Below are 26531 nucleotides of genomic sequence, written 5' to 3'. Positions count from 1 at the left end.
GAAACTGAACCACGTCAGAAGGGCCAAACATTCACTGGGGGGGGTGGGGGGGGGAAGAAATGACCACCAACTAGGAAATTTTCCTGTTTAGGAATGTATATGCTCTTAAAGTGTCTGTTTCAGATACATGATGGATATCTAATCTTACATTAAGCACTCCAATATTTTCCTATTGAGCTGTGTTGCTTCTAGCCATATGGCTACTAGCTACAGAAACCCTGCCAAGTTTCAAATAGCAAAGTGTTCTGCTTCAGGCAGGCCCCGGGCTAAAGAGCTCAGGATGAAACAATGCAGTGAAGCATTTCTCATTTAAGGACTTCAAAAAAGAAGAAAATGTAAAATAAAACAATACAATCTTGCTTGTCACAGGTACTTAAATAGACCGAGATATTTTCCCTTTCTCCCAGTCTCTTTGTTTGGTTTGGGTTTTTTTTTTTTTGAAGGATTTATTATTCAGTGTTTCTAACACATTTTCACTAATCACACAGTAATTATTTACACACACAAAAAGGATATCAGTTGGAAATCAAGACTATGAGGTGAAATTAGATCCATACGGTTTCAAAAGAATGCAGTGTATCAAGCCTTCATTAGGTGCCAGAAAAGAGGGCAAAACACTCATTTTATATGTACTAGGTGACATTTATTCAAATAGAATCAAAATGAGGCATTGTACACAATGAGATCATGAGAATTAGAGAATAAGAATATTCAGTCTGGAAAACATGCAAATCAAATATCTGAGATGCAAATGTTTTTTCTAAAACTAAGTTTTTAAAGGAGGGTATTTCTGGTGGAGTTTTGGAGTCAAAAGAAAGGAAGCTACCTCTTCAGGGTGACTTGTTGACTAAAGAATGAAAGCAGTTTTTTTTTTCTTTAGTACTTTGACCAAGGAGGGAGCTGGTCTACTGTCTGGTCAAGAACTGGACGTGGACAGTTTATGAAGTATCAGATTCATTGACAAGCTCAAAATAAATGAGGATTTCCTGGTTCAAAGGTAATGCTATGTTTTGGGCTTTTGTGGTCTCATATCACCTCTTTGGTTATCATTGAAATCCTAAAAGAATTAAGCACTAAAGTAAAAAATACAATCTGAATCCTTAAAGCTTCAAAAATCCTCCCTTTTAAAAGAAGAAAAAAACATTCACACTTAGGAATATAATTTTTCCATAATTGGGAAAACTATGACTATTGTTTTTCTGAGGTCAGTTCTCTCATAAGAAATAAAAGATGGGTCTTCTGATCATCCAGGGTATCAACTGTCAATTAAAGCAAAACTAAGTACAGGAAAATCTAAATTAACGGATGAAAAGAGTCATACTGAATATTTAAGTAATATAGGTTATCCTCCCCACCACCAAACCTTTACCAAAATTTCTAAGGAGTATCCACTTGAAGAGATGTACTTCAATTCCTTTTCATGCTGACTTCTGGTATAACCAAAGTCCAAGCAGTTGAAGAGAAGTGAAAAAAAAAGATGAACAAAGGGAATTGAACAATCCAAAACCCTGAACCATCCCCAGTTCCTGTGTTAGGTTGTGCAAATTGTAGTAACAATGTCTGGGCTGCAACAATGAAATATATTTAGAACACCTTGTGAAATTTATAAAGTTAAAGAGATTCCTTCCTTCCTTCTTTTCTTTTTTTAAGAAGTAACAATAGCAAGCTTGGTGATTCACTTTGGTTCAACTCTAACATCCCCATAAACTATAATTTATGACTTAACCAGGAAAAAAACCAGGTATACAATAAAATGATCATGTTTTATGGTGATTTTATTTCAATTAGAAGATTTGATTGCTATTCATAATGAAAATAAATCTGCAATTTGCTTACAATCTCATATTTGAAAATAAGTAAAAATTCTGTGCAAACACATAAAAGGGGATTTTACTATTTTCATTAGGAAGAAAACTTTTGTGGGGGGAAGGATATAAGGACTAAGAAACTCTGAAGTCTCTTGGGTAATGTTTTACAAATATTTTCATTTAAAGATTTTAAAATAGAAAAAATAAACCATCTAATTCTGAAGAAATCAGGTTCATTAATTTATCATAATTCATTCTGTAAAATTACCAGCATGGACCACACCAATGATAAGTTAAATACCTACAATGTATCATACAGTAATTTTAATATTCTAACCATTTCATGAGACTGAGCTAAATGTTCTGTCCAAATAAAATAAATTATTTTATAACTGATCAAACCAGTCTGACTGCCTGCTTTAACCTTAGATTTCTTCTCGGGCTGAGGGGTGGGTAGCAAGGGGGGAATCTATTGCTTATTCAAGACAACACAGTTTATAAAGCACAATTCCCCCATTTGATTTCTAATGAGATACATAGTGGTTCTCTCTGTTACTCTAACTTGAAAATCTGCAGTGGGACTTCTTGAAGGAAGAAGCAAAAGCACAGTACATATTGTTTTCAGGATGCTGATCAGGTGATTAGTTGTAGAAATTATGGAGCCAAAATTTGTATTTTCCCTCTACTTTTTGAAACAAAGTATTACTGTCTACACATACAGTTTGTTCTTCCTTAACTTCCTTTTTAATTCTAGCTTTCACTGAGTCACTTCCTTTTGGTATGGTGAATCCGTGGCCATTTGTTGCCATAATGGGTTAGCTGACAGGAGAGAATGGGGCTTCTCAACCCCCACAACAATGGGCCTCACCCCATAGGAGGGGAGAGAAAAGCTACACTCCTTTCCCTGGGGACCAGAGCCATTATCACTCGGTGGTGAATTGAAGCAGCTTTGCTCTGTGCCCAGACACATCTGGGGCTCCTTCCTCCACCATGCTGGTTGCACTGACCCTACACAAAAGAAAAAAGAAATAAAAGAAATTTCAGTATTCACATCATTCACAATGTCTAATAAGAGAGACCCTACTTGTAGTGGTTGGAGAACAGGCCTGAAATATGAGACACAAAATGAACCCATTCCCAAACCATTCTGGTACCAATTTTTAAAAAATTAAAACAGTCTTGGTTGGTTGAGGTGATTCAAAGGACTCTACTACCCAACTTTGCTCTTTAGCTTTCTCTGTGTATGTCCTCTCTCCCCATCTGGACCATGACTTAAGAACAGAGCTTAGGCTTTGAACAAACTTACATTCCTATCCCCTAGCATGGTCCTCCACTCCTCCTGTGGTGCTCTGCACTTAACCTGCACCAATTGATGTTGGCTGAGGTCAATGAATATGGTTCTATGGGCCTACCACTAGTACAACCTGAATTTTAATGGCTTTTCCAGGAGCAGAGAAGGAATTGGCTAAGAGCCAATCTTGATTTTTTATCTCATTCTCCACTCTATCTCCCCACTTGCAATCTCTGTATACTTTCACCACAGGCATTTATGAGACAGCTGGACGTGATTGGGATGTGATCACTCATATTGGGAGACAGTTATATGAGTGGTCCACAGAGAATGGGTCAAACTGGTTGCAGCAGTTTGGAGTGAGCAAAATGAGAGATATTCTAATCTACTCCTGAGTATTCAGCTGAGTCCTTAGCTCTTTTCTGAATTTAACCACACTCTGGTCCAATAATTGTGCTATTGATTAACTTGCAAAATTATATTATATGTGCCTCTGAAGTGGATTACCTTTATAATAAAGAATTATGTATTTTTAGGTCTTCAAGAAAAAGCAGTATGCAACTATAAGACATTCCATTACGATATCTGACAATTAAGCTCACGAACTCATCCTAGAAAAAGTGCTACATACCTCATTGCTGAATATCACTATGGTCACCTTCGAAGTACTCCCCTTGGGAAGCTATGCACTGAAGCCAGTGCCTATTCCACCCTTCAAAGCAATTTTGGAACTCTTTTTCTGGAATAGCCATCAGAGCTGTCATTGTGTTACCCTCAATGTCTTAAATGTCATCAAAATGTCCTCCTTTCAATATTTCCTTTTTATCTTTGGGTAAGGAAACAAGTCATAGGGGGCCTGATCAGGTGAGCAGGGAGGCAGTTCCAATACAGTTATTTGTACTGGCTAAAAACTCCCTCACAGACAGTGCCGTGTGAGCTGGTGCATTGTCGTGATGCAAGAGCCATGAATTGTTGGCAAAAAGTTCAGGTCATCTAACTTTTTCACACAGCCTCTTCAGTACTTCCACATAGTAAACTTGGTTGGTTTCCAGTTGGTACAAATTCATAATGAATAATCCCTCTGATATCAAAAAAGGTTAGCAACATCGTTGCAACAAGTTCTTGAACTTAATTGTCCGACCTAGTACTTCCTAATAATGCTACTAATCACAAAAAACCAGGCAACTTTTGAAAATGCTAAATGTTTTCATTATCAAGGTAATAAAACTGGTAACAGTATATATAACACAATAATATTTATTGTACTTTTAACATTCAATTCTTAAATGTACCTTAATATCCAGAGCCCTCCTCAAAATGGGAAATAGAGTTCTACTGAATTTGGGTTACATGGCAGCATATGTATGAGAGGTGAATTCAGAGTGAGTTTTTCAAGATAAGAAGCCTCTATTCTCTGTACAAGGCAATCTGAGAAAGACAGTATAGTAATACGCGTATCTCTGAAGGGCAAATATTGGAAAATGTAAGTGCACTCATACCCCTCTCACCAGCACAGGAACTGTTTTTGTTGGCTGAAAGTTACTCTGAACCTTTCTCAAGGCTTACGATACAAATCATATTCAACCTTGTTCCCCAAGTTATGACTTGTGACATCTGAGACAGAAGCCCAACAGGTTCATCATAATACAACTTATGTTGAAAGTATTATGTCAAAGTATATCTAACTCCATTTCTACCTGAGGCAGATTGAGTTCCAGAACAGCATGAGGACCTGGATTGATTTTATGGCCCTTCTTGCAGTGGCTTGGCTGGACTTCATCGATGGCCAGGCATCAAGCTGAGCGCCAGCCCCTGATAAGACTTGAATATTCTGCAATCCTTAGGAGAACCGCCAGATAAACTTAAATTCAAAGGAAACTTTGGAACACATTTTCTTGGAGTCATTGACAATTTCACTGGAACTATAGCTACAGCTATTGATATAAATCCAAACCCCAAAAGTGACCTCAAAACCCAGCCTGGTTCAAAATAAGGAGTCACTCATTGTGTGCTTGTTCACAGTGATGTAGCAGACTGCTATGTGACCAGAGTTTTGAGTGAACGTGGTAACCTCACGAAGACAGGAATCCGGTCCAAATACCTTTCTCTAAAGCTCAATGGCATTCCAATACAGCTCAGCTGCTCACGTAGTTTATACAATTAAACTATTTTTTTCTGTGCCTAGGTGAGACTTTTCACATTCAGGAAAACATTCAGGATCCAGTAACGATAACCATTTACCGGGCTCTGGGGAGAAAAACTGGCCCACATCTGCTGCCTGGCCGTCCTGGAGGGCCACAGGTTGATTCCCATTCTGGAGGTTCTGATGTTCCTTTATAACCACAAACTACAGAGAATAAAAGGGAGAGAAAGGACGTTGTTGTGATTCATAAATTATCTCAACATACGTGAAATCAAAGTCTACAACTTCAGAGTCATCCTATGGAAGGCAAAAGCATCTATTGATTCTAGAATCCCAACTTTTGGATCATGGATCTAGGGGGTCTTCTGTTTTACTTTAAGCAATCCAAGAATTCCCTAAGTGTTGTAAGCATTGCCAATAGGCCAGAAAAACAATATCTCATCTATGTACATGCTTCAATTTTTCAAATGTGTTTGTGTGTGTTCAGTTAATAAGATTCATTTAAACATGCTACCGAGTTCTGAGTAATTTGGAGTTATTCATGGGTAATAGTCACTAATAGTGCAACTACTATTTGCAAGGATTCCCCCAAATGCTTTTTCATGGTTGAACAGTTTGGAAACTGGAATTCTAAAGGCAGGCCCAGAAAACAGCATTTCCTTTTGGTCAACAAAATGGTTATTTTTGTCATTATTTGTATTATCCATAATTGATCAGGCACTTGGCAATGCAGGCTGACCAGAGTTCACTAGCTCACATTCACACCAGATGAATTAGATATTAAAATAAATCAATGATAAAAGGAAAGAAAAGAATTTACTCCATGCTCCAGGATAAAGGATGGAGTTTGAAGTCCTTCCTTGCTGATCAGTGACTCAGAGGAGGGACTGCCCAAGGTTTTGGCTAATCATACTCCATTGGTTCAGAAATTACTGCCCTCCTGCCCCCGCAGCCCCAGGTAGGAAGGAGCCCGTAACTCAGAAATACAATGAGGAAAAGGGAATGGAGAAAATGTGCTCATATTTCTCTTTGAGGGAAGTGTAGAAGAGGATGATGAGTGGAGTCGATTGGGGAGAGGAGTGTTGGCCCTGGAAGGGTGGATCCCCTGAACACGTGTTCTCACTTTCTTTTTCTTCACAGCACAAATCACCATCCTTCTCAATAATGGTGTCCCTACAGCAACATTTTGCAAAATCAATACATGACCCACTGTTTAAGGGTAGGTGCCCATTATTTTTGGCTTAAGTCCAAATGCAGTCCTCTGCACTGTAAATTTTCCAACCACATGTCTCTCTGTCAGAAGAAAACATAGGTCCTTGAATTCTGGGCTGAGATGTTGATGGCAGCTGATGGAACCAGATTTGTTTCTGCTGCTTCTCCTTTTAGTTTGGGTACTCAGCTCTCTCCCGCTCTCACTGATATCTGCCATAGCAGTTGGTGTCGGCATCAGTTATGACAGTGAGGAGGGCTGAGCTCGGCAGCCCCAGTCTGCTGAACACAGCTCTGAGCCAACAAGTTGCTCATGACAGCGGCAAGTGTTTTTGATTTTTTTAAAAACCTAGATACACGCAGACTGTGTGTCTTCTTCTCTCCCAAGATTTAAGTAAGAGGAATTAAATAAACCTGCTACCCAAAACCTGAATGAAATGCCGTATAGACTGGCAAGCGCTATGTGGATCATTTAGAAGTCCACGAAGTCATGAGGCCTCCAAGAACTGAGGACGTCCTATAGCTTCGCCCACCCAGAATCACACCCTTGTGGAATCTCCAGAGACAGAAGGAATCTTAGAGTTCATCTAATCCAAATTCCTTGGTGTCCTGAGAGGAAACAAGGGTTAAGTGACTTGCTGAAAATTAGACAGCCGGTTGGTGGGAGGTAAGGCCAGAATTCACATTGCTTATTGTATTTCCATATTCAGGTTCAACCCCAAAATAAGTATATGCCGAATACCTATAACAGGCAGCGACAGATGATTCCTTCTTAATCAAAAGCATAGCTACAGGAAAGCTATTCTCTGGGAATGCACATGAAGTGGAGGTTGGGGAATGGATGAAATGATGTTGCCTTTCCCCATCCAGGACCTCACCCTAATAATCTTTTCCCTGTTTGCCCACAGGTTTAAATTCCCCATGGACCTACCATATATTCTAGCCTCTCCCACAATATATCCCACAAATAACACCAACAGCACACAGAGAACCAGTCATCTCTGACAAGTTTCTGGAAACAAAACTTCCAAGTTTCAAGAGTTTAGCCCGTCCCAAGTCTGCCCTCTAGTGTTCTAGCACCAATTCCTAAACGGGTGAGCTATGAAGCATTTTGAACTAGAGTACGCAGGGTTGCCTGGTAAAATACAGGACACACGGTTAAATTTGAATTTAAATTAGAACTTTCAGTATTAGTATGAATTTAACTAGGTGTTCTGTATTTTTATTTGCTAATATGGCAACTATTTTGCTGCTGAAGTTTAGGGACTTAACATGTTTCTGAGAAAAGAAATATGAAGATTGGGAGCATAATCTTGGGTTTTTAAGACACCCATCTGAAGGGGAATCACCTAAAAATTGGGAGACTTTTCGCATGCATATTAAAATCTAAATTACAAGAAGAAACTACATAATAGAAAAAAAGATTCCATAAATGTCTTGTGCCATTATATTTTGGCACTATTTTAGCCTGCCTCATTAATTTAGGGCATAGTTCCCCTACCCCCACCATCCACCCAGGACTGCCCCAGTTATTGTGGTGTTGACTAACATTAACACCAGCTGAAAGCTATAACAGATTTCAGTGTCTCTGAAGTCAGTGAAGCACGAGAAAAAAATGAACTGGGATTAACATAAGGCCAATTTCTTGCTTAATGTACTTTGGTCACATTACCCAAGGTTGGGGGCAGGAGGACATCGCAGCCTCTCTGTCTGCAGGACTACTAACGCTCACATCTCTGCTCGACTCTTCATAAGGGTTCTTTGGATTTTTTGATGGTAGCTTGTGAGTCCTGCAGTAAAAAAAAAAAAAAAAGGGAGATAATCTCAAAACAAAAGAAAACAGTAACCCACTCAGTGATGATCAGGGACAATTATGTTTGCTATTGAAATTAAGTACTTAAAATGCACAGGAGAGAAGAAATATTTTTAAAAACCAGAAACATAAGTTTGGTTTTTTAGGCATATTTTCTATAGAACTTTCCAGATAATGTTTCATTTTTCCCAAAGTTCGGTGAGATGAGAGGCGGGTAGGGTGGGGACACAAGTGAGGGAGTGGGGAGCCATGCATTCATTCATGGGCGTATCTATCGAGTACTAACTATATCCCAGGCACTGTCCTAATACTGGGGATAGAGCAATAGAAAAACAACAACAAAATCTCACCCTAATGGACTTAGTGTTTGGTGGGGATGAGAGTCTATGGAAACAGTACAACAGCAATTGTGTGACACACCCTATATTAGCTACATTTACAAGTGAAGCCCCTGGGGCTGCAAGATGGCAGTGACTCACCCAAGACGCATACCTAGCAGGGGTAGACCAGGAGCTGAGTTATAATGACGCAATGCCTCGGCTTGTTCTACTGGCCCTCTGCAATCCTGTTCACAGGCATTACAGGCAAGAACGCAAGGAGTGGAAGACCCAAGAGCACACTGTCACACAGCTGCCACACCAGGAAATAGACTAGGTCTCCTGACTCCAAATCCAGTTTTATAAACACTTATTTGTTTAACAAACATTAAGCACAAAGTCTATATAACGCATGGTGTCATGCACTAGAGGGGAACAGTGAAAGGCAGGGAGATCTAGTTATTAAGGTGGGATCCCCGTGCTCAAAGCATTGGCCTCTAGAGGAAGAGAGACAGGTACATAATGTACGGAGCAGCCAAATAGGGAAGGCAACAAAGGAAGCATGGTGGTGAAAATCACCAGCCAAATTCCAAAACAGCACTGCTGTCTTGGGCCCACAGCAGCCCACTTCTCTCTAGGAGGGCAAACCTCTGTCCAGTAGGCTGCAATAGAAGCAGGGGCTGCTGTGAAAGCCCGGTCTCAGGAGGTGTGAATTCAATGTAATGGCTAATAGCAGGAAATGGTGTGGGTTATTATTATTTTTAGTGAAAGGTATCAAGGAAAAATTGAAGCAAGAGGCTAATATAATCAGTTCCAAAGTTGCAAAGTTACACTTTGTAACAGACTACTTCATCTTGATTTTCCAACTAGTGGGTCATTCCAAGAAATCTAGATTTATGAAGTAATAATATTACAATATCTTAACAATTATTTAATTCCACAAACAGTAATATTTTGAGAGATATACAAGACAAATAGTGTCAAACAATCTTGACAAAACAGGCAAGAGCTGATACAAAGGAAGGAATAAATGATTCTATCTCTTTAAAAAAAAGTCACTTCACATGCCTAACTTAAAAACTCAATGCTAGAGCTGTATATATTGGCATACTTTAGTGACATGGCAATATTTGGACTGGCAGTTTTAATTTTATCTTATCAGAATTGATACAGTTACAGTACAAATACAGTCAAAACTCACAGTTGAAAATTTGTGGTGGGGTAAGCAGCTCCACTGACCAGAACTGCTCAGTAAATAACCGTAGGTTTGTTCAGAAAGAACCTCACAACTCTGGTGCATTTCAGCAACAAGAAAAACAGGATTGTGATGAGTTTTCTTTTTGAAGAAGTAGTTCTTATCAATTTTGATTTTATGCATATGAGTGTCAGAGGCTAAAGACATACTTATTTGTGTATAAAATCTACAGTCATCTTTCAGCTGAGCTGGTCTTTGAATTCTAAGTCAAAAAGCCAGCAATTGGCTTTTGGCATTCAACCCAGAGTTCTGAAGAACATCAACAGAACATAAAACATACTTACTATTCCACAGTGCATAGAGTAAGAAAAAAATGCTTACTAATTATGGCACACATAAACTTAAGTTTCTTGTTCCATTTTTTTCTACACTATTTGCCAAGCATTTACTTTTCTTTTAGCATTCTGTCTAATGAGATGAAGCATTGATTATTCAACATTTTTTCTACAGACATCCAAGATATTGATTGAATATCAGGCTACAAAGTATTAATACAATGGTTATTGATGGACCTCTGAATTAAAATTTCAAGTTGTGCCTGAGAATCTTGTGTCTCCAGATGGAAAAGGGTTTGGAACAAGTGACTCTTTGGGGGAAGATTACAGTTCATGGAAAATCATAATAATAACAACAGATAGCGTCTATAAAGTGCTATATGCCAGACATACACTAAACTCTTTATTTAGATTAACTCTATTAATCTCCCAATAACTTTTTAGTACTACTCTTGTCTCTGTTTTATAGCAGAAGAAATTAATGAATATAATAGATGACATGCCTGATGTTATTTAAACATGAACTGGGATTTGAACCTATGCAGTACGATTATAGAGCCTGTGCTCTTAACCACTACACTAGGATATAGCAGGGTTTTAGATGCTGGATGATATATTGAGTCCTCCATAATACATAAAACCACTCAGTTGCCACCTGGGTGGTTGTGTAGAACTAGTAAGTGTGGTTGGATTTTTACCAGCAGATGGTGGTAGGTATTCCATATATTCCCAGAGAATTGAACCTATTAGTTAAGTGGGTCTTAGGTTCTTTGGCCGTAAAATGATGAGATCAAATTAGATAATTCAATAAAGTTCCTTTCTCCCAAAGAGTTATGACTCACTGATTTTGTACGGCACAAACTGTAGCAGTACATAAAATGTCTTTCAATATTAAGGAGGGTGGAGGATGCTGTCCTACTTTTTAAGAAAATGGAAAATGAGTAGTGTGATGCTTATACCTTCACCCTAACATAGTGTTAATTTTTTACAAAATTAAATGTATAAATATTGTTCCACGGTTTCTAACTTTTAACTTGAAATTACTGAAAACAACAAAATCCAAGGACCAGAAACTTCCTTCAAAGTTGGGGAAGAGACTGATTTTTCTTGATCAAACGTTAATACTTTGTGGGAAATCCACCCAATGGAGGGCAATCATGAAAAAAATGACCGTTATGCAGGCTATGGGGAAAGAGCAGGTGATGGTAAGTGGGTGAAGAAAAAAAGCGGAGTACAAAAATGCATTATTAAATAATCCCATCCACTACAGGGGTGTGTGCACAAAGACTGGAATGGAACAAGAAGAGGAAAACTATTGATGTTTTAGAACACAAGAATCCTGCCCCATTTGTTGTTTCCTTTAACTGCTACTCCGCTTCTTACATGTAGTAAGGGTGTAGAAGAAATTCCTCTGAAGGAGGCAGGGTTCTCCTGGGAGGGGCTAGAAAGAGGCTGAAAGCGCCACTGGGAAGAAAGCATCACCTGTAGTAGTGAGCGCCCCACAGCCCGAGGAGCAACAGCAGGACAAGCACCACCATGCAGACAGCCACCACGGTGATGTTCCACTGCCGGCCGTGGCCAGCATGGCGCAGTTCCCACCATTTCAAGTCTCGGTGCTGACATCGCTCTCCAACGTAGCCGAAGACACAGCTGTGACAACACACAAACAGAGGTCAGCTGTAAGCCCTGGCCCAAAACGCCTATATGTTTCAGACTCAATATCCAGCCGCTTCCTCAACCTCTGCATTTCCAGACTCAGCTTTTTGGAAGCACATGGAAAATCCATTAGGGGTCAGCTGAAAGCACTCTGCTTTACAAGTTAATGCTGCATGGACTTCCCCTTTTGTCTGTTTGCCCTGGGATTGATGGGGGATTATTTGCATGCTGCCTCTGTAAGGCATTGCAGAACATTGATTAAAGATCAATCACTCTTAGGCTAAAATCCTGAGGAGCTACTTTTAAGACCAACACAAAGCAACTCTGCCCTAAGAGCCAAGAGAGTTTTTGAACAAATGTTTGGTCAGATTGCAATGAAATCTAAATTCAAAGGAAGGAAGAATTTGAAAGCAGAGTCCTTCGCTTGAGACCAGGCTATAAAATAATGTGAAAAAGAAAGCCTAGTCTATGGAGGAAACATTTCTTCTTTTCTTTTCTTTTTTTTTTTTAATCATCACAGGCCCAAGAGAAAAGCTCTCAGCATCTGCCTACTTTCTTCAAGGGAGAAAAACTAAATGAAGGAAAAAAGAGGCATTCACCGCCAAACATCCTGCTGCTTCATTAGTGAAATTGTTACTAGAATTACTAGAGCCAACATTGTGAATCTTTAGATGAAAATAAATGAAACAATGCTGCCATCTACTGGGAAGCATGCTTCTAGAAACTATCGGGATCTTGGGTAGAAAAACTGTAGTTTATAATTCTTCACAAGAGCATAAATCTTTTTAAAAATCCTATTAAATATTTTGTAATGCCCACTTGTTAGGAATCTCTCCCATTTGGCCCTCGATCAACTATCCATTTATTCACGGCCCCACCTTATTCCAAAAGGACTTGAAGGAGTGAATACACAGAGACTGATACCAGTCCCTATGGTGGGAAGAGACAGCATGGGAAAAGCTTTAGATGAAACTCCAGAAGATGTAGATTCTGCCATAGTTCTACTTTGACTTGCTTATAGGAGCTCTGGAGAGTCAGAGATAGGTGGGGAAGGATCTAGCATTTGTTAAGCAATTTATTCATCCGATACTGTGTGGGGCACTTTTACTCATTTTATTTTCGATGACATATTCCCATTTTACAGAGGAGAAAAGTGAGGCTCAAAGGGGTTACACAATTTGTTCTAGGTCACATAGCTCATGAATGGCAGGTTCTGCTCAAATGGTTCCCTGATTTCAAAGCCTGTGTTCTTACTGCGACAATGGGCTGCTTCCAAAAAGGGTTTTAAGCAACATGCATCTCTGAAAAGTTATTCTTCTAGAACTGACCATGCAAGAGATGGAATATCTGGAGGTAGGCAGCATAAAGGACTATCAAGTGATTCCAGGATTTTCTGGATACGGTTCTAATGCTAGCTATCTTTGGTTATAGACATTTACTATCAATGCCTAGTGGGCATTTTTAAATTGTTGGATATTAATGAACCACACCTCTCAGAGATTTTAGGATCTTGAGGAATATAACGATCACATGGCAAGAGTCCCGGAGGCCAAGGCAGGTGGGCAAATCAGAGCCTATGTGAGTTCACAAATTCACAAGGGTGGGCCACATACTACTAGTTCTTTGGGTTATTAATGAGTTCTTCTGTTAAATCAAACAAAAGATTCCCTGGACAAATATGTTTCAGTTTCTATGGTCCAATAATTTCAAGAAATTCCGGACTGAATAAAGGTCAACAAGTCTTTATCACATAGTGTGGTGTACCATGAATCAAGAATTGAACACTAGAGTGTGCAGCCTTTTTCAAAATGATTTGACCACACGACCCTTTTTTCATGAAACATTTCACAGCACGAATGCTGGGGGATTGTGGTCTGGAGAAGACGTGCCCAGGAAGGTGTGGGTTGGTTCAAAGCTAAACCAGGGTGAGTGAGGGCCTCTTTTGAGCTCAGAAGGTTTGGAATCTTCTGAGAATTGCCAATCCAGGGATCCTGGAGGGAAGGTCCTCAGCATGGAGACTCCAGTCCTAACATCCCTGCATCCCTGGGCAGCAGCAGTCCCTGTTTCAGAGGGCAGCATCCACTGCCTCCAGGCAAGGAAGGAAGAGCACCCTTTATAAACCTGCTTGCAACATTGGGAGCACTCTGCGTGGAATGATGCCTATGAAGTGTTTCTAATTAAAGTTGGACTGGTAAGCTCCCTGGAGATGTGTTATTATGGAATTTAAAAAATGCAAGGTGAGGTCATCAGAGGAGGCAAGTGTTGAATGTTTGATTAAACCACATGTTTATTAAATTCAAAAATAAAGTTATGACCCAGACTAATGGGAACTCTGGAGATATTTTCAATTGCTTTTGATTAAAGGTCCTTAAATTTGAGTGTTACCTCCAGTTTGTCATTTTGTAGTATCCCACGTTTAAAACATTGTCAGAGGACTATGATATTTTCTTTTTTTTTTTTTTTTTTTTTTTTTTGACTATGATATTTTCATCAGGATTTAATTACAGAAAGAAAAGTAGTCTGCTAAAGAGTTCATAAATCATTTAATAAATTGACACTATCAGGTCCAAATAAAAATAAGGTATTAATTGTAGTACCATGTTTCCCCCAAAATAAGACCTAGCTGGACAATCAGCTCTAATGCGTCTTTTGGAGCAAAAATTAATATGAGACCCAGTCTTATATAATTATATAACTTATATAATTATATGACATATAATTATATTACAGAATAGAATAGAATAGAATAGAATAGAATAGAATAGAATAGAATAGAATAGAATAGAAGACTGGGTCTTATATCATAGTAAAATAAGACCGAGTCTTATATTAATTTTTGCTCCAAAAGACACATTAGTGCTGATTAGCCGGCTAGGTCTTATTTTCGGGGAAACCCCGTATGTAACCCTGCAGTACTCTTCATATTATCATAAAGTCTTTTATAATCCAAAGTTAAAGTATTAGAGAAAAACAAGCAGTGACCTAATAAACTAGGACATTTGTTTTCATAATTTCATTATTTGGGATAATAAGAACCCACGAACAGGTTAAACAATTTGATTCTTATTATCAAAATCAAGGATAACTAGTACTAGATTTATCTTAGGTTAGAAAATTATAGCATGCAAATATGAATATGAAAGTAGATGTCTATTAGAACTGAATCATTTTTGCTAATATTCATAAACATTTTCATTATTTTTGTCAGGCTGACATAATTTGTAATGCAAAGCCATACAGTTTGTCACAGATTATAACTTATTTTTTCTAATAATTTAGACTATGCTGATTACCATTGATAAAAATAATAAAAGCATTTAAGCTTATAGCGTCTATTCATGAGGATCAGAATATTTTATCACTCCTTCCTCAGGCACAGAGAAAACTGTCAGGTGAGTCAGAAGTCTAGCCATAGGCGGCCTATTAAATTCCCTCATATTGCCTTCAAAATATAAAAGTAAGAAAAAGTAAATTTGATGCAGAACTAGACATGGGAGTGTCGTTTTATGAAAGACTCCAAGGGGAAGGCGTTCTGAGTGAGGACAGCAGGAGGGCCTCATGGTTTCAGGGCTTCCTTGAACCTACTTTTCAAGTGGACACTGCCCACGTGAAATCATCATGGAAACAAACAATAACAACAAAAAAGAGCAAAAAGCAGCAGTGGCTGCATCCAGCAGTCACTAAACAACAAAATACAAATGTCAACTATCAGAAAATTAAGAAAAAAACATATGTATATTAGTTTTGAGAATTGAAGACAAGAAGTCCAGTGTGAATATACACAACACTTCATATATTCAGAAACATATCGTGGATGGTCTCCATCTGTTTGGCAGAAAATACACTAACGTTTCAAGGAATTCTTTCACAAACCTAAGCTTTTCAACCAGAGTGAGAAGTTTAATCCCCACACTGTACCAGTAGCAACATCAAGTTACTTAAATAAAAGAGAAAAATGACCAATTCCTTAAATTTCTATTTACCACTGGCAGCAGCTACAAGGGGTGGGGGTGGGAGACGATATGCAGACAGGATGCAATACACACACACAATTTATATATGTATAATTACATTTTTCCCTAAGGAGAAGCCTAATTATAGAAACATTTCCTTAATATAAATTTTGCCAATTTGTTGAAAGTAATGGGATGCCATGTCGCATCGCTATACTGTCAGGACAGCTAGACTTACTTGCATGCATAGTTGTCCACGGCTTCAATGTACATACACACTCCGTCATGGAGGCAGTACCCGGCATGGGACGGGGGACATTCTGGATAACTGTTTCTCACAGAATGGCGGCCATCCTCCCTGTGATGAGAGGGGGCAGTCGAGTCTAAAACAATCAAAGATGTTACTTTTACTTTCTGAAGCAATCAGGGTCTTTCGGGTATAGGTATTCCCTGCTTTTCAAAAGCTCACTTTACGAAAGACCTACATTAATGCTCATTTTCGCTAACTCAAACAAAACCAGAGGATTTTCGCTTTTACAAAAAAAAGGTGAAAAGTGGAAACAGTGTTCAGCATTTGCAGCAGCACTCCAGCAGTGAGAGTGGCCCCACCAAGCTCCTTCCCCAGGAACCACACTCAGCACCTCAGCGTCAAGCTGCCATAGCTTTGAACAGTCTGAGAGCACCTGTGCTTCATCTCCATTTATTTTGTGCTTCTGTTAGCAAGATGTGTGCTAAGGTATCAGAAAAGCCGAAGAGAGCTTGTGAGGGTGCTGCACTTAGTGTAAAACTGGACGTAATCAAGCATATTTGGTAGGTTATATTTTTAGGTCTGGGAACACTCAAAAAAATTTTCCATATAAATTAATAGCAGTAACTGCTCCTTCACTTTTACGCCATTTCAGCTTATGAAAGATTTCGTAGGAACGCTCTACTTTTGGATATCAGGGGAAACCTGTATCAATATCAGGAACTAGTTTCTGTGAACAATTTGTGATTTGGTATCTTTTAATGACAGTAGAACTGTCAAAGCAACAGTAGTTTCACTTTCCTAACCAGACTTCATGTTATTCACCATGAAGCAAGCCATTCTTTCTTTAGGTTCAGTATTATTTGACATAAAACATATTGGAGGCAAATAAGAGAATGGTCAATCCTAAGACACCGAATGAATGCCGAGTCACTGATCTCATTATAAAAGCACATCTGTCATCCACAAACACACACTAACTGTGAAATGACAGCTAGCTTTAAGAGGATCTCACTGAACCACAGTATATCTTTATGGCTTATAAACCACCCAGCAATACACAGTCTATTCCCCCCAGTGTCATGGAAGTCTCAAAAATTTCTCCTGCACAGTGATATCTTCTAAAAAACTATTTAACTTTCAAGGGAACCCTCAAAGACAAGACGAGTCACGTTGACAGAAAAGATATGTTACCATACACAGGAAATGCCATAGTGGTAAAATCCCTTTCATTAAACGGTTCACTACCCTTTAAAAGAGGAACATTAGGGTGTGTAGCTGACTATATAAATATTAGCAGGTTTTCAATATCTTTAAGAAGAGCAAATTATTTGAGAAAATAATGTGTTAAAAAAACAGAGACACAAGCAAGCACAGAATTTTCCTTTATTAGGATGTTTTCTGCTTTCAGAAGTAAATAGCCTGCAGTAGCAGAGAAAAGCCCCAGATTCTGGTGTCCCGAGTCAATGAAGCCAGTCCCCTACTGGGTTGCTGATGGTGAGAAGATACTGCATTATGGAGAGAGGGTTCAGGAAGCAGGAGTCAACCATTAGGAACATTTAAATAGAAAGAAAAAAGAGCTGGAGTTCTAAATCAGATCAAGAAATACCAACTTTTTAAAGTAATATTTTAAAGTGTTTCAAAATGCTAAAAGTCCAGACACCCTCCCCAACCTGTCTAGCTCTGCAGAGTTTTCCCAGCAGCCCAAGAAATCAACATTACAAATCAAGACATTACCTGCATAGTTAAGGAGAACCACCTGTGTTCCCACCTTTACTGAATTGTGAGTAATAAAACAGGATTTATAGCAGATATTATTAAATTTTTAAAAAATTGGACCGTTTCACATCTCAAACCCAGCATCAACTTAATCAGGAATGCAAACTCTCCATCCTGATTGAACCGAATGATTTCTAAACTCACTACTGCAAATACACTGGGGTACAGAATTTTCTGGAATCAAGCTTTTCCACATGGTTCTAGATTACCCAGCAACATACCAAGGCACATCCGTCCAGGTTCAGACAGGCTGCCAGCACACATGCAGGTGTAGTTTCCCTCTGTATTTGTACACGTGACATTTTCCCCACAGGTGTGCATGCCCAATTGGCACTCATCAATATCTGCCAGAAAGAAAGGGGGGTAAGGAAAAGAAAAATGGGGGTGTAGAGGAGAAAATAGGGTCATACAATTGGAAAACCCAACATCCTAGAAGGGGAGCCACTTCAACTTCTGTCATGCTGTATGTTCTCAGAGCTCCACAAATTTTTAGATCCAAAAGTTTTATCATGAGTGTTGGTGACATAGATGAACTGGGTTCGATGGCTGCATACCCAGTCAGGTAAACTCCTGACAGCTTGGGAGGAAAGAAAACTTCCCAACACAAGCAGCAAAGTGAGAAAATTGGAGATTGATGAACTATCTCTAGACAAACATTTAGAAGCTCAGATCATAACAAAGAAAACATTTTTGCCTTTTGAATATAAACATAAACTAGCTCATCACTTTTTTCCGAACTACCCCCTTTTTCTTCCTCAGTTAGCACCACCCTAAGAGTTAGCTCCCTCCTCTCTTCAATTTTACACTATAAGATTAGCCTTGTTACATCTCCTGCATCCCACTTGCCTCCACGCACTCCTAAACACCAGAGCCAGATTAATCTTCCTGAACCATGTCACCCATCATTGCCCCACCTCACTCCAACGCTGCCAGCGGCTCTCTGTTGCCTCCAGCTGTGCTGCCCAGTGTGACAGCCACTGCTCTATGAGCTAGTCCACACTGAGATGTGTTCTAAGTGTAAAATCCACACCAGATTTTAATATATTAAAATGTTAATATTTTGGATATATTGGAATAAATAAAATATTATGAAAATTAATCTCACCTGTTTCTTTTTACTTTTTCCAATGTGGCTACTAGAAAATTTGAAATTACATATGGGACTGACATATATTTCTATTTGACAGGGGTGTTTCTATATTTCTAGAGAAGGAAAACCCCAATGACTGACCCTCAGATTCCAGTCTTCCACAAATGTAATCCAACCCACCTGTTGTGGACTGAATTGTATCCCCCAAAATTCATATGTTGACTCTCTAACCCCCAATATAACTATATTTGGAGAAAGGGCCTATAAGAAAGTAATTACAGTTAAATGAAGTCAGAAGAGAGGGGCTCTGACCCAATAGGATTGGTGTCATTTTAAGAGGAAGAGACACCAGATATCTCTCTTGTTCTCTCTCTCTCTCTCTCTCTCTCTCTCTCTCTCTCCCCCCCATCCCCCAAGCCACAGAGGAAAGTCTATGTGTATATGTAGCAAGAAGGCAGCCGTCTGTAAGCCAGGAAGAGAGTCCTCACCAGGAACCAAATAAGCCAGTACCTTGATCTGGGACATATAGCCTCCAGAACTGTGAGAAAAATAATGTCTGTTGTTTAGGCTACCCAGTCTATACAACAGACTAAGATACCATCTTACCAGCCTCAGTTTCTGTTTTCCCTCACACACAACCTAACACTTACTCGTAATGCTCAATTAGACTATTCTCTATCCTTTCATAGTTCCACCATATAAAAACTTACTCATGCCCCAAGGTCCATCCAAAATGGTACTTCCTCCATGAAGTCTTCCCCACTACCTCAAACAGATATTTCTTCCAGTTCTGAACTTCCACTGTAGCTTTTACTTCTCTTATGATGCATATCTTTCTTCACCACTTACCATAGCTGTGTTTCTTTTAGATCATATTCTCCTTGCAAGCAAGGACTGCCTTCACCATCTTGCTATTCCTCATAATTCCTAGTACTGTGCCTTTGCACTAACAGAGACCAATTAAATATTTGTCACATTGAATTGCTATCCTGAATGGTTCAAACTGAGTTTTTGGTTTTTTGTTTGTTTTACTGACTTCCTATTTTAATCTCTATGAACTATCACCTTGAGGATGAGAGAGAGCTTTTGCAAGAAACAAAAACAAAGACATACTCTTGGCCAAGAAATACAACGGCTCTTAACAATAAAAATAACAGCAGCACTTTTATATATATGGAGAGGGAGGGAAGGAGAGAGAGGAAGAGGAAAATGGAGATGGAGGGGGAGGGGGTGAGGACAGGAACAAGTTCCCTGCTACCATGGGGCAGGCTGAGTCATGATACCCCATGGCATGTTTGCTACTGGGAGGAGGTAGTTTAGTAACAGAGTGAAAATCCAGGGTCTAATGAGTTTAAACATCCAAGAAAGTATGCCTTTCTTTCTCTTCAAAGTAAATTAAATATAGAGCCTGTTTGTCTAAATTATCTACGAGCCTGCTTAATTAGAGCAATGACATTTTCCTGACTGACAGCCAACTATGTGCTTAAAAAGAGCATTTACAGATGTCTGTGGACTCCACAAAACTAATCTGATAAAGGTCTGATTTAAACCGACCAGATCCAGAAAATTGGTAGTTATGACTGATATTTCATCTTTAACCTCAACATGTAGGAGAAAGCAGTACAATTTTAGTATCTTATCAGGGCATCTGCCTCTCACTGTGAAAAGAATTTTATGTTTTCAGAAGGAAAAGAAAATACTGACAGAGACATTTTAAAGCCCTGTAAAACTTCAGATAACCACTTCTCTGGGCTACAATAGCTTCAGGCAGGTCTTCACTTGTGAGGTGATACTATGTTACTGACACCTGGAATGGGACAAGACATCTACTAAGTGAACTCCCACCCAGCAAGCCACACCCAGGCCTTGGCAGAGGATGGTGATTATGAAACAGGTCTTAATCATTCTTTCTTTGTATCTAACTTGTCAGTGGCTTGAATCTTTCATCTATTGAACTTATCAAGAGCCACACGAGGAGACCTTTCACAGCACCACACCTCCTTTCCTTTCCACACACACACAGTAAAACCTACATCAGCTCTACAGAGCACCACAGCTCAAGTGCCAAATTCAGTGACAAAGAAAATGTTGTTCAATTCCCCCCATGATGGCTCAAGGTAGGGAATATTGATGAGGCATTGGTGTCATTCAGCCACAGAGAAAGAATTAGAAAGGCAGAGGGGTAAATAACTTCTGCAGGGTCTTAATGCTGACTAGTACAAGAATAGCACAAGGGCACAAACTTGACTATGCACCAAGAACTGAAATATATCAGTTTAAACAAGTCACACAACTCCTCTTTTAGTCGTAACATGTACATCACCCCATGTTAATGTACATGTCTTTTCTTGGCCCACCACACCCAGAGCATTTCGTGATTCTCCGAGGCCTGCCTCAACCCACCCACCTTGGCACACATCGTCTTACCAAGACAGTGAGTCCCATCTCCTTGGTAGCCTTCAGAGCACTGGCAGACATAGCTGCCTTCAGTATTGATGCACTTGGAGGAGGGGTGTGGGCAAACTGTGACACTCATCTCACATTCATCTATATCTGCGGGCAAATGATGAGCTAATGAAATATATAAGCAATCCTGGTATAAACGAGGAAAACATAAGTATAATCTTATATATGATCATTCAGCCACTTACAGAGACTGCAAATGCAATGCAAACCCTGTGTTGTGGACATAAAGTTCATATCTGAATCAGTGTTTACATATTTCTCACATGTCTGATTAGCTAAGTAGGTGTAAATAAATCACTTTTTGCCAGAGTTTCAGACCATAAGACCCCAAGTTTGTCAGACCATAAGAATTGAGATTTTTACAGTTATCACTACTTAAAAGTTTGAGGCTATCAATATAAAATAGAAAGCTATTCATCACAACCTATTTTATCAAACTAAAACTTATGACCTAAGCTTTTTTTTGTGGGGGGGGAGTTGTTTTTTTATTGGAATTGTTGAATTTATAAATTTGACTTAAACTCAAATTCACACTTCTGAAATTGATGATACATTCTTCTCCTTAATGGCAACTGCTTATATCACATAATTTTAATATAAATTCAAAGTAATGTAACGACACATTATATGTTTCATATTTACCATACATGTCATCCATAAGCTTTCTAACTAATACCAAATAATTTATTCAATCCTGCCGATTATATAAATCCTAGAGATTTTGAACCCATATGATCTGAGAGAATGTTTCTGGTTCACTGTTTTCCACAGTTATGTGTATTGGCCTTTGCTCTTACCAGAACATACTTTTCCATCCCCAGCAAATCCTCTCAAACACTGACACATAGCAACTTCTCCCTCTGACACACATTGAGAGTATATTCCACATCCCTCAGGACCACAGTCATCGTCATCTGCAAACAGTGAGAACCCCATCAGATTATTTCCAGACCTCAGAGGAGAAAATGGGTGTTAATGTTCTTGGTTCTACAGAGCATTCCAGCACTTCTCTTCCCAAGTTTTGGGACAGGTTAACCTCCAAATAGAAACACTATTGATCTGTAAGCTATGTCGATATTAAAGGATCCGCAAGCCATATGTTTTCATTTACACGTACTCAACAAATCTTTAGTTTTAAAGAACTGTTTGGAGTTTGAACAGCCCTGTGTGGCCTTATCTACAGTTGTTAAAAGCATTTAAAAATTGAATTTTAAAATCGCTAAGAGTAAATGGACTCAAATTTCAAAAGGTTTGTTGCTTATTTGAGAATTTCCAAGCATTATGACATATAAAAGGGGTCAATCTATTTTTATCACACAGACACACAGGATAATATATAGCAAGTAGCTCTATGTACCAACATAGCAAAGAGATTCAATCATAAAGATTTATTATCAATTAACTAAAATTATGTTTCATATAATAGAATATGTATGTCACAATGCATGTTTATTATCAAGATTTATGCAGTGACTTGCAAACCTCAAGGCACTTTTACAAAGTCATGAACCATACAAACTAAATGCTGTAAATGGATCATTTCATTTCATACTCCACTGAAATGCAAATGCCCCAGGGGACAGAATTGTATGCTGAATCATAAACATGAGCAAGTTTTTATTTTTTCCCCCCTTTAACTCCTTATGTATATAACCATTTTCCAAATGCCTCCTCTCTTTTAGAGTTGGGGAGATCTGACATACCACAGTAGGCTGTAAACTGTCATCTGTCTATTCAATAGTAAGATTGCTCATATGAGTAGAGAAGAGGTCAAGAAGCCCTTCAAACTTTCCCATAAATTAAAGGAAGTTAAATGATCTAATTCGGGTTCAGTGCCATGTGAATGCAGACATTGGGGAACTGTGTTTAATTTGCTTAGTACTTTGAGTGAGATTTCTCTTATGGGAAAACATGCCTTTCAGGTTTGCTTAGTCATCTGTCACTCAGGACTCTTGGCGATGGATAACTCCAGACTAATCGATGACCCATTTTTCCAGCATCTATATGGAGGGCAAGCTCCCAAATCACAATGCTGCTCAGAGTGTGTGGTGGATAATATCCAATCACTCAAGACATTTAAAATCACTTAAATCTTAAATTGGAATATGACTTAGGATTTATTTGGTAACTTGCAAAATCCAAGGCAGCTTTGCATAATGAAAAGCGTGCATATGCAGTTGTTGAAGGGATGGGTGATAGCCAAAGTTCTTTCTGCCACAAACTAGCTCTGGAAAGAAGGAATGCTGGGCTTCACACTCCTCTTCTCTAAAATACAGGTTGACAATTTTTGTCCACATGAATGTTGAAGAAGAAAGGGATTTTTAAAAAATCCTTTGAGAATTATAAAATATTATGCGTATCGAAATAAGGAGAAGAATGCTGTGACAGCTTGAATCATAATTAACCTTATCACACCAGAAAAAATTCTGGGGCCTGTTAGTAAAATTAATTATAATCAAAAGTACCTACTACATGCCATATCCTAATGAGGGCCAAAAATACAGTGGTAGAAAATATAGACAAGGGCTCTGCTTTCTTGCAAAATTAATTATTGAAATATAGGTGTGATAAGCACTATCACGAAACAATACCTAGTTCTAAGAGAACAGCTGAAGTAGTTTTCACCTCACCTAGTCAGGAGACTAAGAAAGGTTTTCTGAGCAAGAGCATATGAAGTTGAGATCTGAAGAATTTGCAGTATTTGAAGGGATTAGAAAGAGCATTAGGTCAAGAACATAATACCTGCTTGTTACAGGTAAGGCCAGGGTAACTGAACCAGGCCATAGAAAGGGAGGAAGGGCACAAAATTTGTGCCACAGAAGGGCACAAATTTAGGTTGGTGAGGTGTGTAAGGGCTAGTTCATCTAAGGCCCAATAGGCCACAGTAAGAATTTTTTATTTTATTAATGAATTTGACAATGAAACTTTTTATGATTGAATCTCTTTGCCATATTGTACACAGACTTACTTGCTATATGTCTGTGTACCTTTAGGGAATAAGAATATATTGACCTAAAATACAAAAGAGTTTTCAAACTCTTTTTAGTATAGATATTTTGTTGAAATGAAATCTTACTACAAAATAGAAGTAAGACCCTTTAGCCTAACACAGGTAGAACTGCTACTTTACAGGCAAAGACAAAATAGAACAAAATTCAGGTATAAAAACATGAGGTAATTTTCACCAAGGCAATCAATTCTGTCTATTCTGCACACAGCAGAGTATAGTCTCCAGGTATGAAGCCAAACACAGCCTATTATATATGTATTCCAAATTTTGGCCATTTCAACACTCCCCCATCTGACCCATGTGCCTAATTTACTATCTGTCATTCATGTTGGTCTTTGAGTCTCCCAAACATTAGTCTTTATGAATGTCTAGGGATCCCTAATGACTTTGAAAGTTTCTCTGTACTACTAATATTTATTTATATTGTTTTATTCCATAATACTGTTTGTCTCCACATCAAAGGGTGACCTTGGAGACTGGGGTTTTATTTAGCTCACCACTGTATCCCCAGCACTTAGCACGGTGTTTGGCAAATAAATAGTCATTAAATGAATAATATTCCTAATGTGACAATGTTTTCCAGTACTTCTTTTCTTCACAAAATTAATTATTTGGTCATAATTTTGAAAAATCTTTGGTCAAGTCACTAACAATATATCTTAGTTTCAGTTTTCAAATCTGTAAAATGATGTGTTATGATAGGATCAACACGATAAATACTAAAGCTCCATACAAATTATCATTACTCAAAATATCCACTTCTTTTATTTTATCAAAAATCACACTGATAAGTTTTTATAAGGAGGGGTAAGCGGTCCAAGGACGCATACATTGTCAAAGTAGTCTGTAGATCACAAAATTTGGACGAGCACTTTGTTAAGTGTATGTAATGTACTACTGTGGAGTTTTCAAACTTATTTTTAGTTACACTTTGGTGAAAATCTTACTCAGAAACATAAATAAATAAAATGTTTCAGAGTATAGTTGCACTAATTGAAGGGCAGAGACTTTGAGTGAAGAAGGGGTAGAGTTTGCAGAAGACCTAGGGCTGAACTAAACCCAGTTTGAAAACCACTGGCCTCATGAGTGAATATAAAACATAAAAGAATTAGGTTCCCTAAAGTTGTTACATACTGAACAAATAACAGCATTTTGGTGATACCGTGTTTCCCCCAAAATAAGACTTAGACAGACCATCAGCTCTAATGCGTCTTTTGGAGCAAAAATTAATATAAGACCCAATCTTATTTTACTATAATATAAGACCAGATAATATAAGACCAGATAATATAAGACCAGATAATATAATATAATATAATATAATATAATATAATATAATATAATATAATATAATATAATATAATATAACATAATATAATATAATACTGGGACTTATATTAATTTTGCTCCAGAAGATGCATTAGAGCTGATGGTCCGGCTAGGTCTGATTGTTGGGGAAACAGGGTTTTATGTGCCATAAAGAAAGGAAAAAAACCTAACATTTGCTGTTTTGGGGCTTCCTGGAACAGCTGAAGCAAACAACCTATATTTGCTTATCAATTACTGTCTACTTTTACACTACTGGAAGTATTATTAGATGGGTCAAATACCAAAAATAATAGGTGTGGAGGGAATACACTCCAATCTGTTCTGTCCTATCTTTCACCTTTGTTTCCAAGTTAGATTTCTTCCAGGAAGATTCAGTCCAAAGAGTCTCAGTGAGTAAAGTTCATGTCCAGTCTAATATGGAGCCATCTTCCTCGGCACGCAGTTCAGAAGAGAAGAAGAACCAAAGTTGGAGTCCAAAGTTTGGCTTCAATAGCTTTGTGTAGCTTTAGCCAACATTAAGTTAGAGAGATAATTCAGAATTTCTAATTGGTAGGATGGAAATTGTTGGACACAAAACTATACTGGAGAACTCATTATTCATACCTGATACCATGATTTCGGCCACTAGCATATGTTGAGATTCTGTAATGTTATCCTCAAACACTTGACTGCTGGATAAGATGTCCAATGGCGTTACTTGACTTAGATCTGTTTCACTACCTGTTGAAGGTCAACAGACATAGTTAATTTATCTTTTATGATTCAAGAAAAGTTTTATTTAATTTGTATTTGTGGCTCTTTGTTGGTTGTGAGTTCAGACTCATTCTTATAGTACGAAGATTCAGGGGAACTATTGGGGTGACTGAGAGTCACGCTGGTTCAGGGTAACC

General features: G+C 38.4%; 1 protein-coding gene across 4 annotated transcripts in view; it reads right to left on the bottom strand.

The window, feature by feature from the left end:
• Nucleotides 1-445: 445 nt before the first annotated feature.
• Nucleotides 446-26531, bottom strand: part of EGF (epidermal growth factor) — a 92358-nt gene continuing 66272 nt past the window's right edge. For 2 of the 4 annotated variants that reach the window (XM_081064345.1, XM_081064347.1), the window contains 9 exons: nucleotides 26245-26361; nucleotides 22100-22216; nucleotides 21264-21389; nucleotides 17968-18090; nucleotides 15959-16103; nucleotides 11594-11761; nucleotides 8124-8241; nucleotides 5341-5446; nucleotides 446-2816 (listed from right to left, as the gene is read on the bottom strand). In XM_081064345.1, coding sequence (XP_080920471.1) covers nucleotides 2566-2816; nucleotides 5341-5446; nucleotides 8124-8241; nucleotides 11594-11761; nucleotides 15959-16103; nucleotides 17968-18090; nucleotides 21264-21389; nucleotides 22100-22216; nucleotides 26245-26361 — 1271 coding nt within the window. In that variant the 3' untranslated portion in view covers nucleotides 446-2565. Of the gene's footprint in view, nucleotides 2817-5340; nucleotides 5447-8123; nucleotides 8242-11593; nucleotides 11762-15958; nucleotides 16104-17967; nucleotides 18091-21263; nucleotides 21408-22099; nucleotides 22217-26244; nucleotides 26362-26531 lie in introns of all 4 variants that reach the window. The other 2 variants (XM_081064344.1, XM_081064346.1) reach the window with 2 other exon arrangements.

The sequence above is a fragment of the Rhinolophus hipposideros genome, assembly GCF_964194185.1.
Source record: "Rhinolophus hipposideros genome assembly, chromosome: 1".
Taxonomy (NCBI): Eukaryota; Metazoa; Chordata; class Mammalia; order Chiroptera; family Rhinolophidae; genus Rhinolophus; species Rhinolophus hipposideros.
Note: the sequence above shows the minus strand (reverse complement) of the source record. Positions and strands in the feature narration are given on the sequence as shown.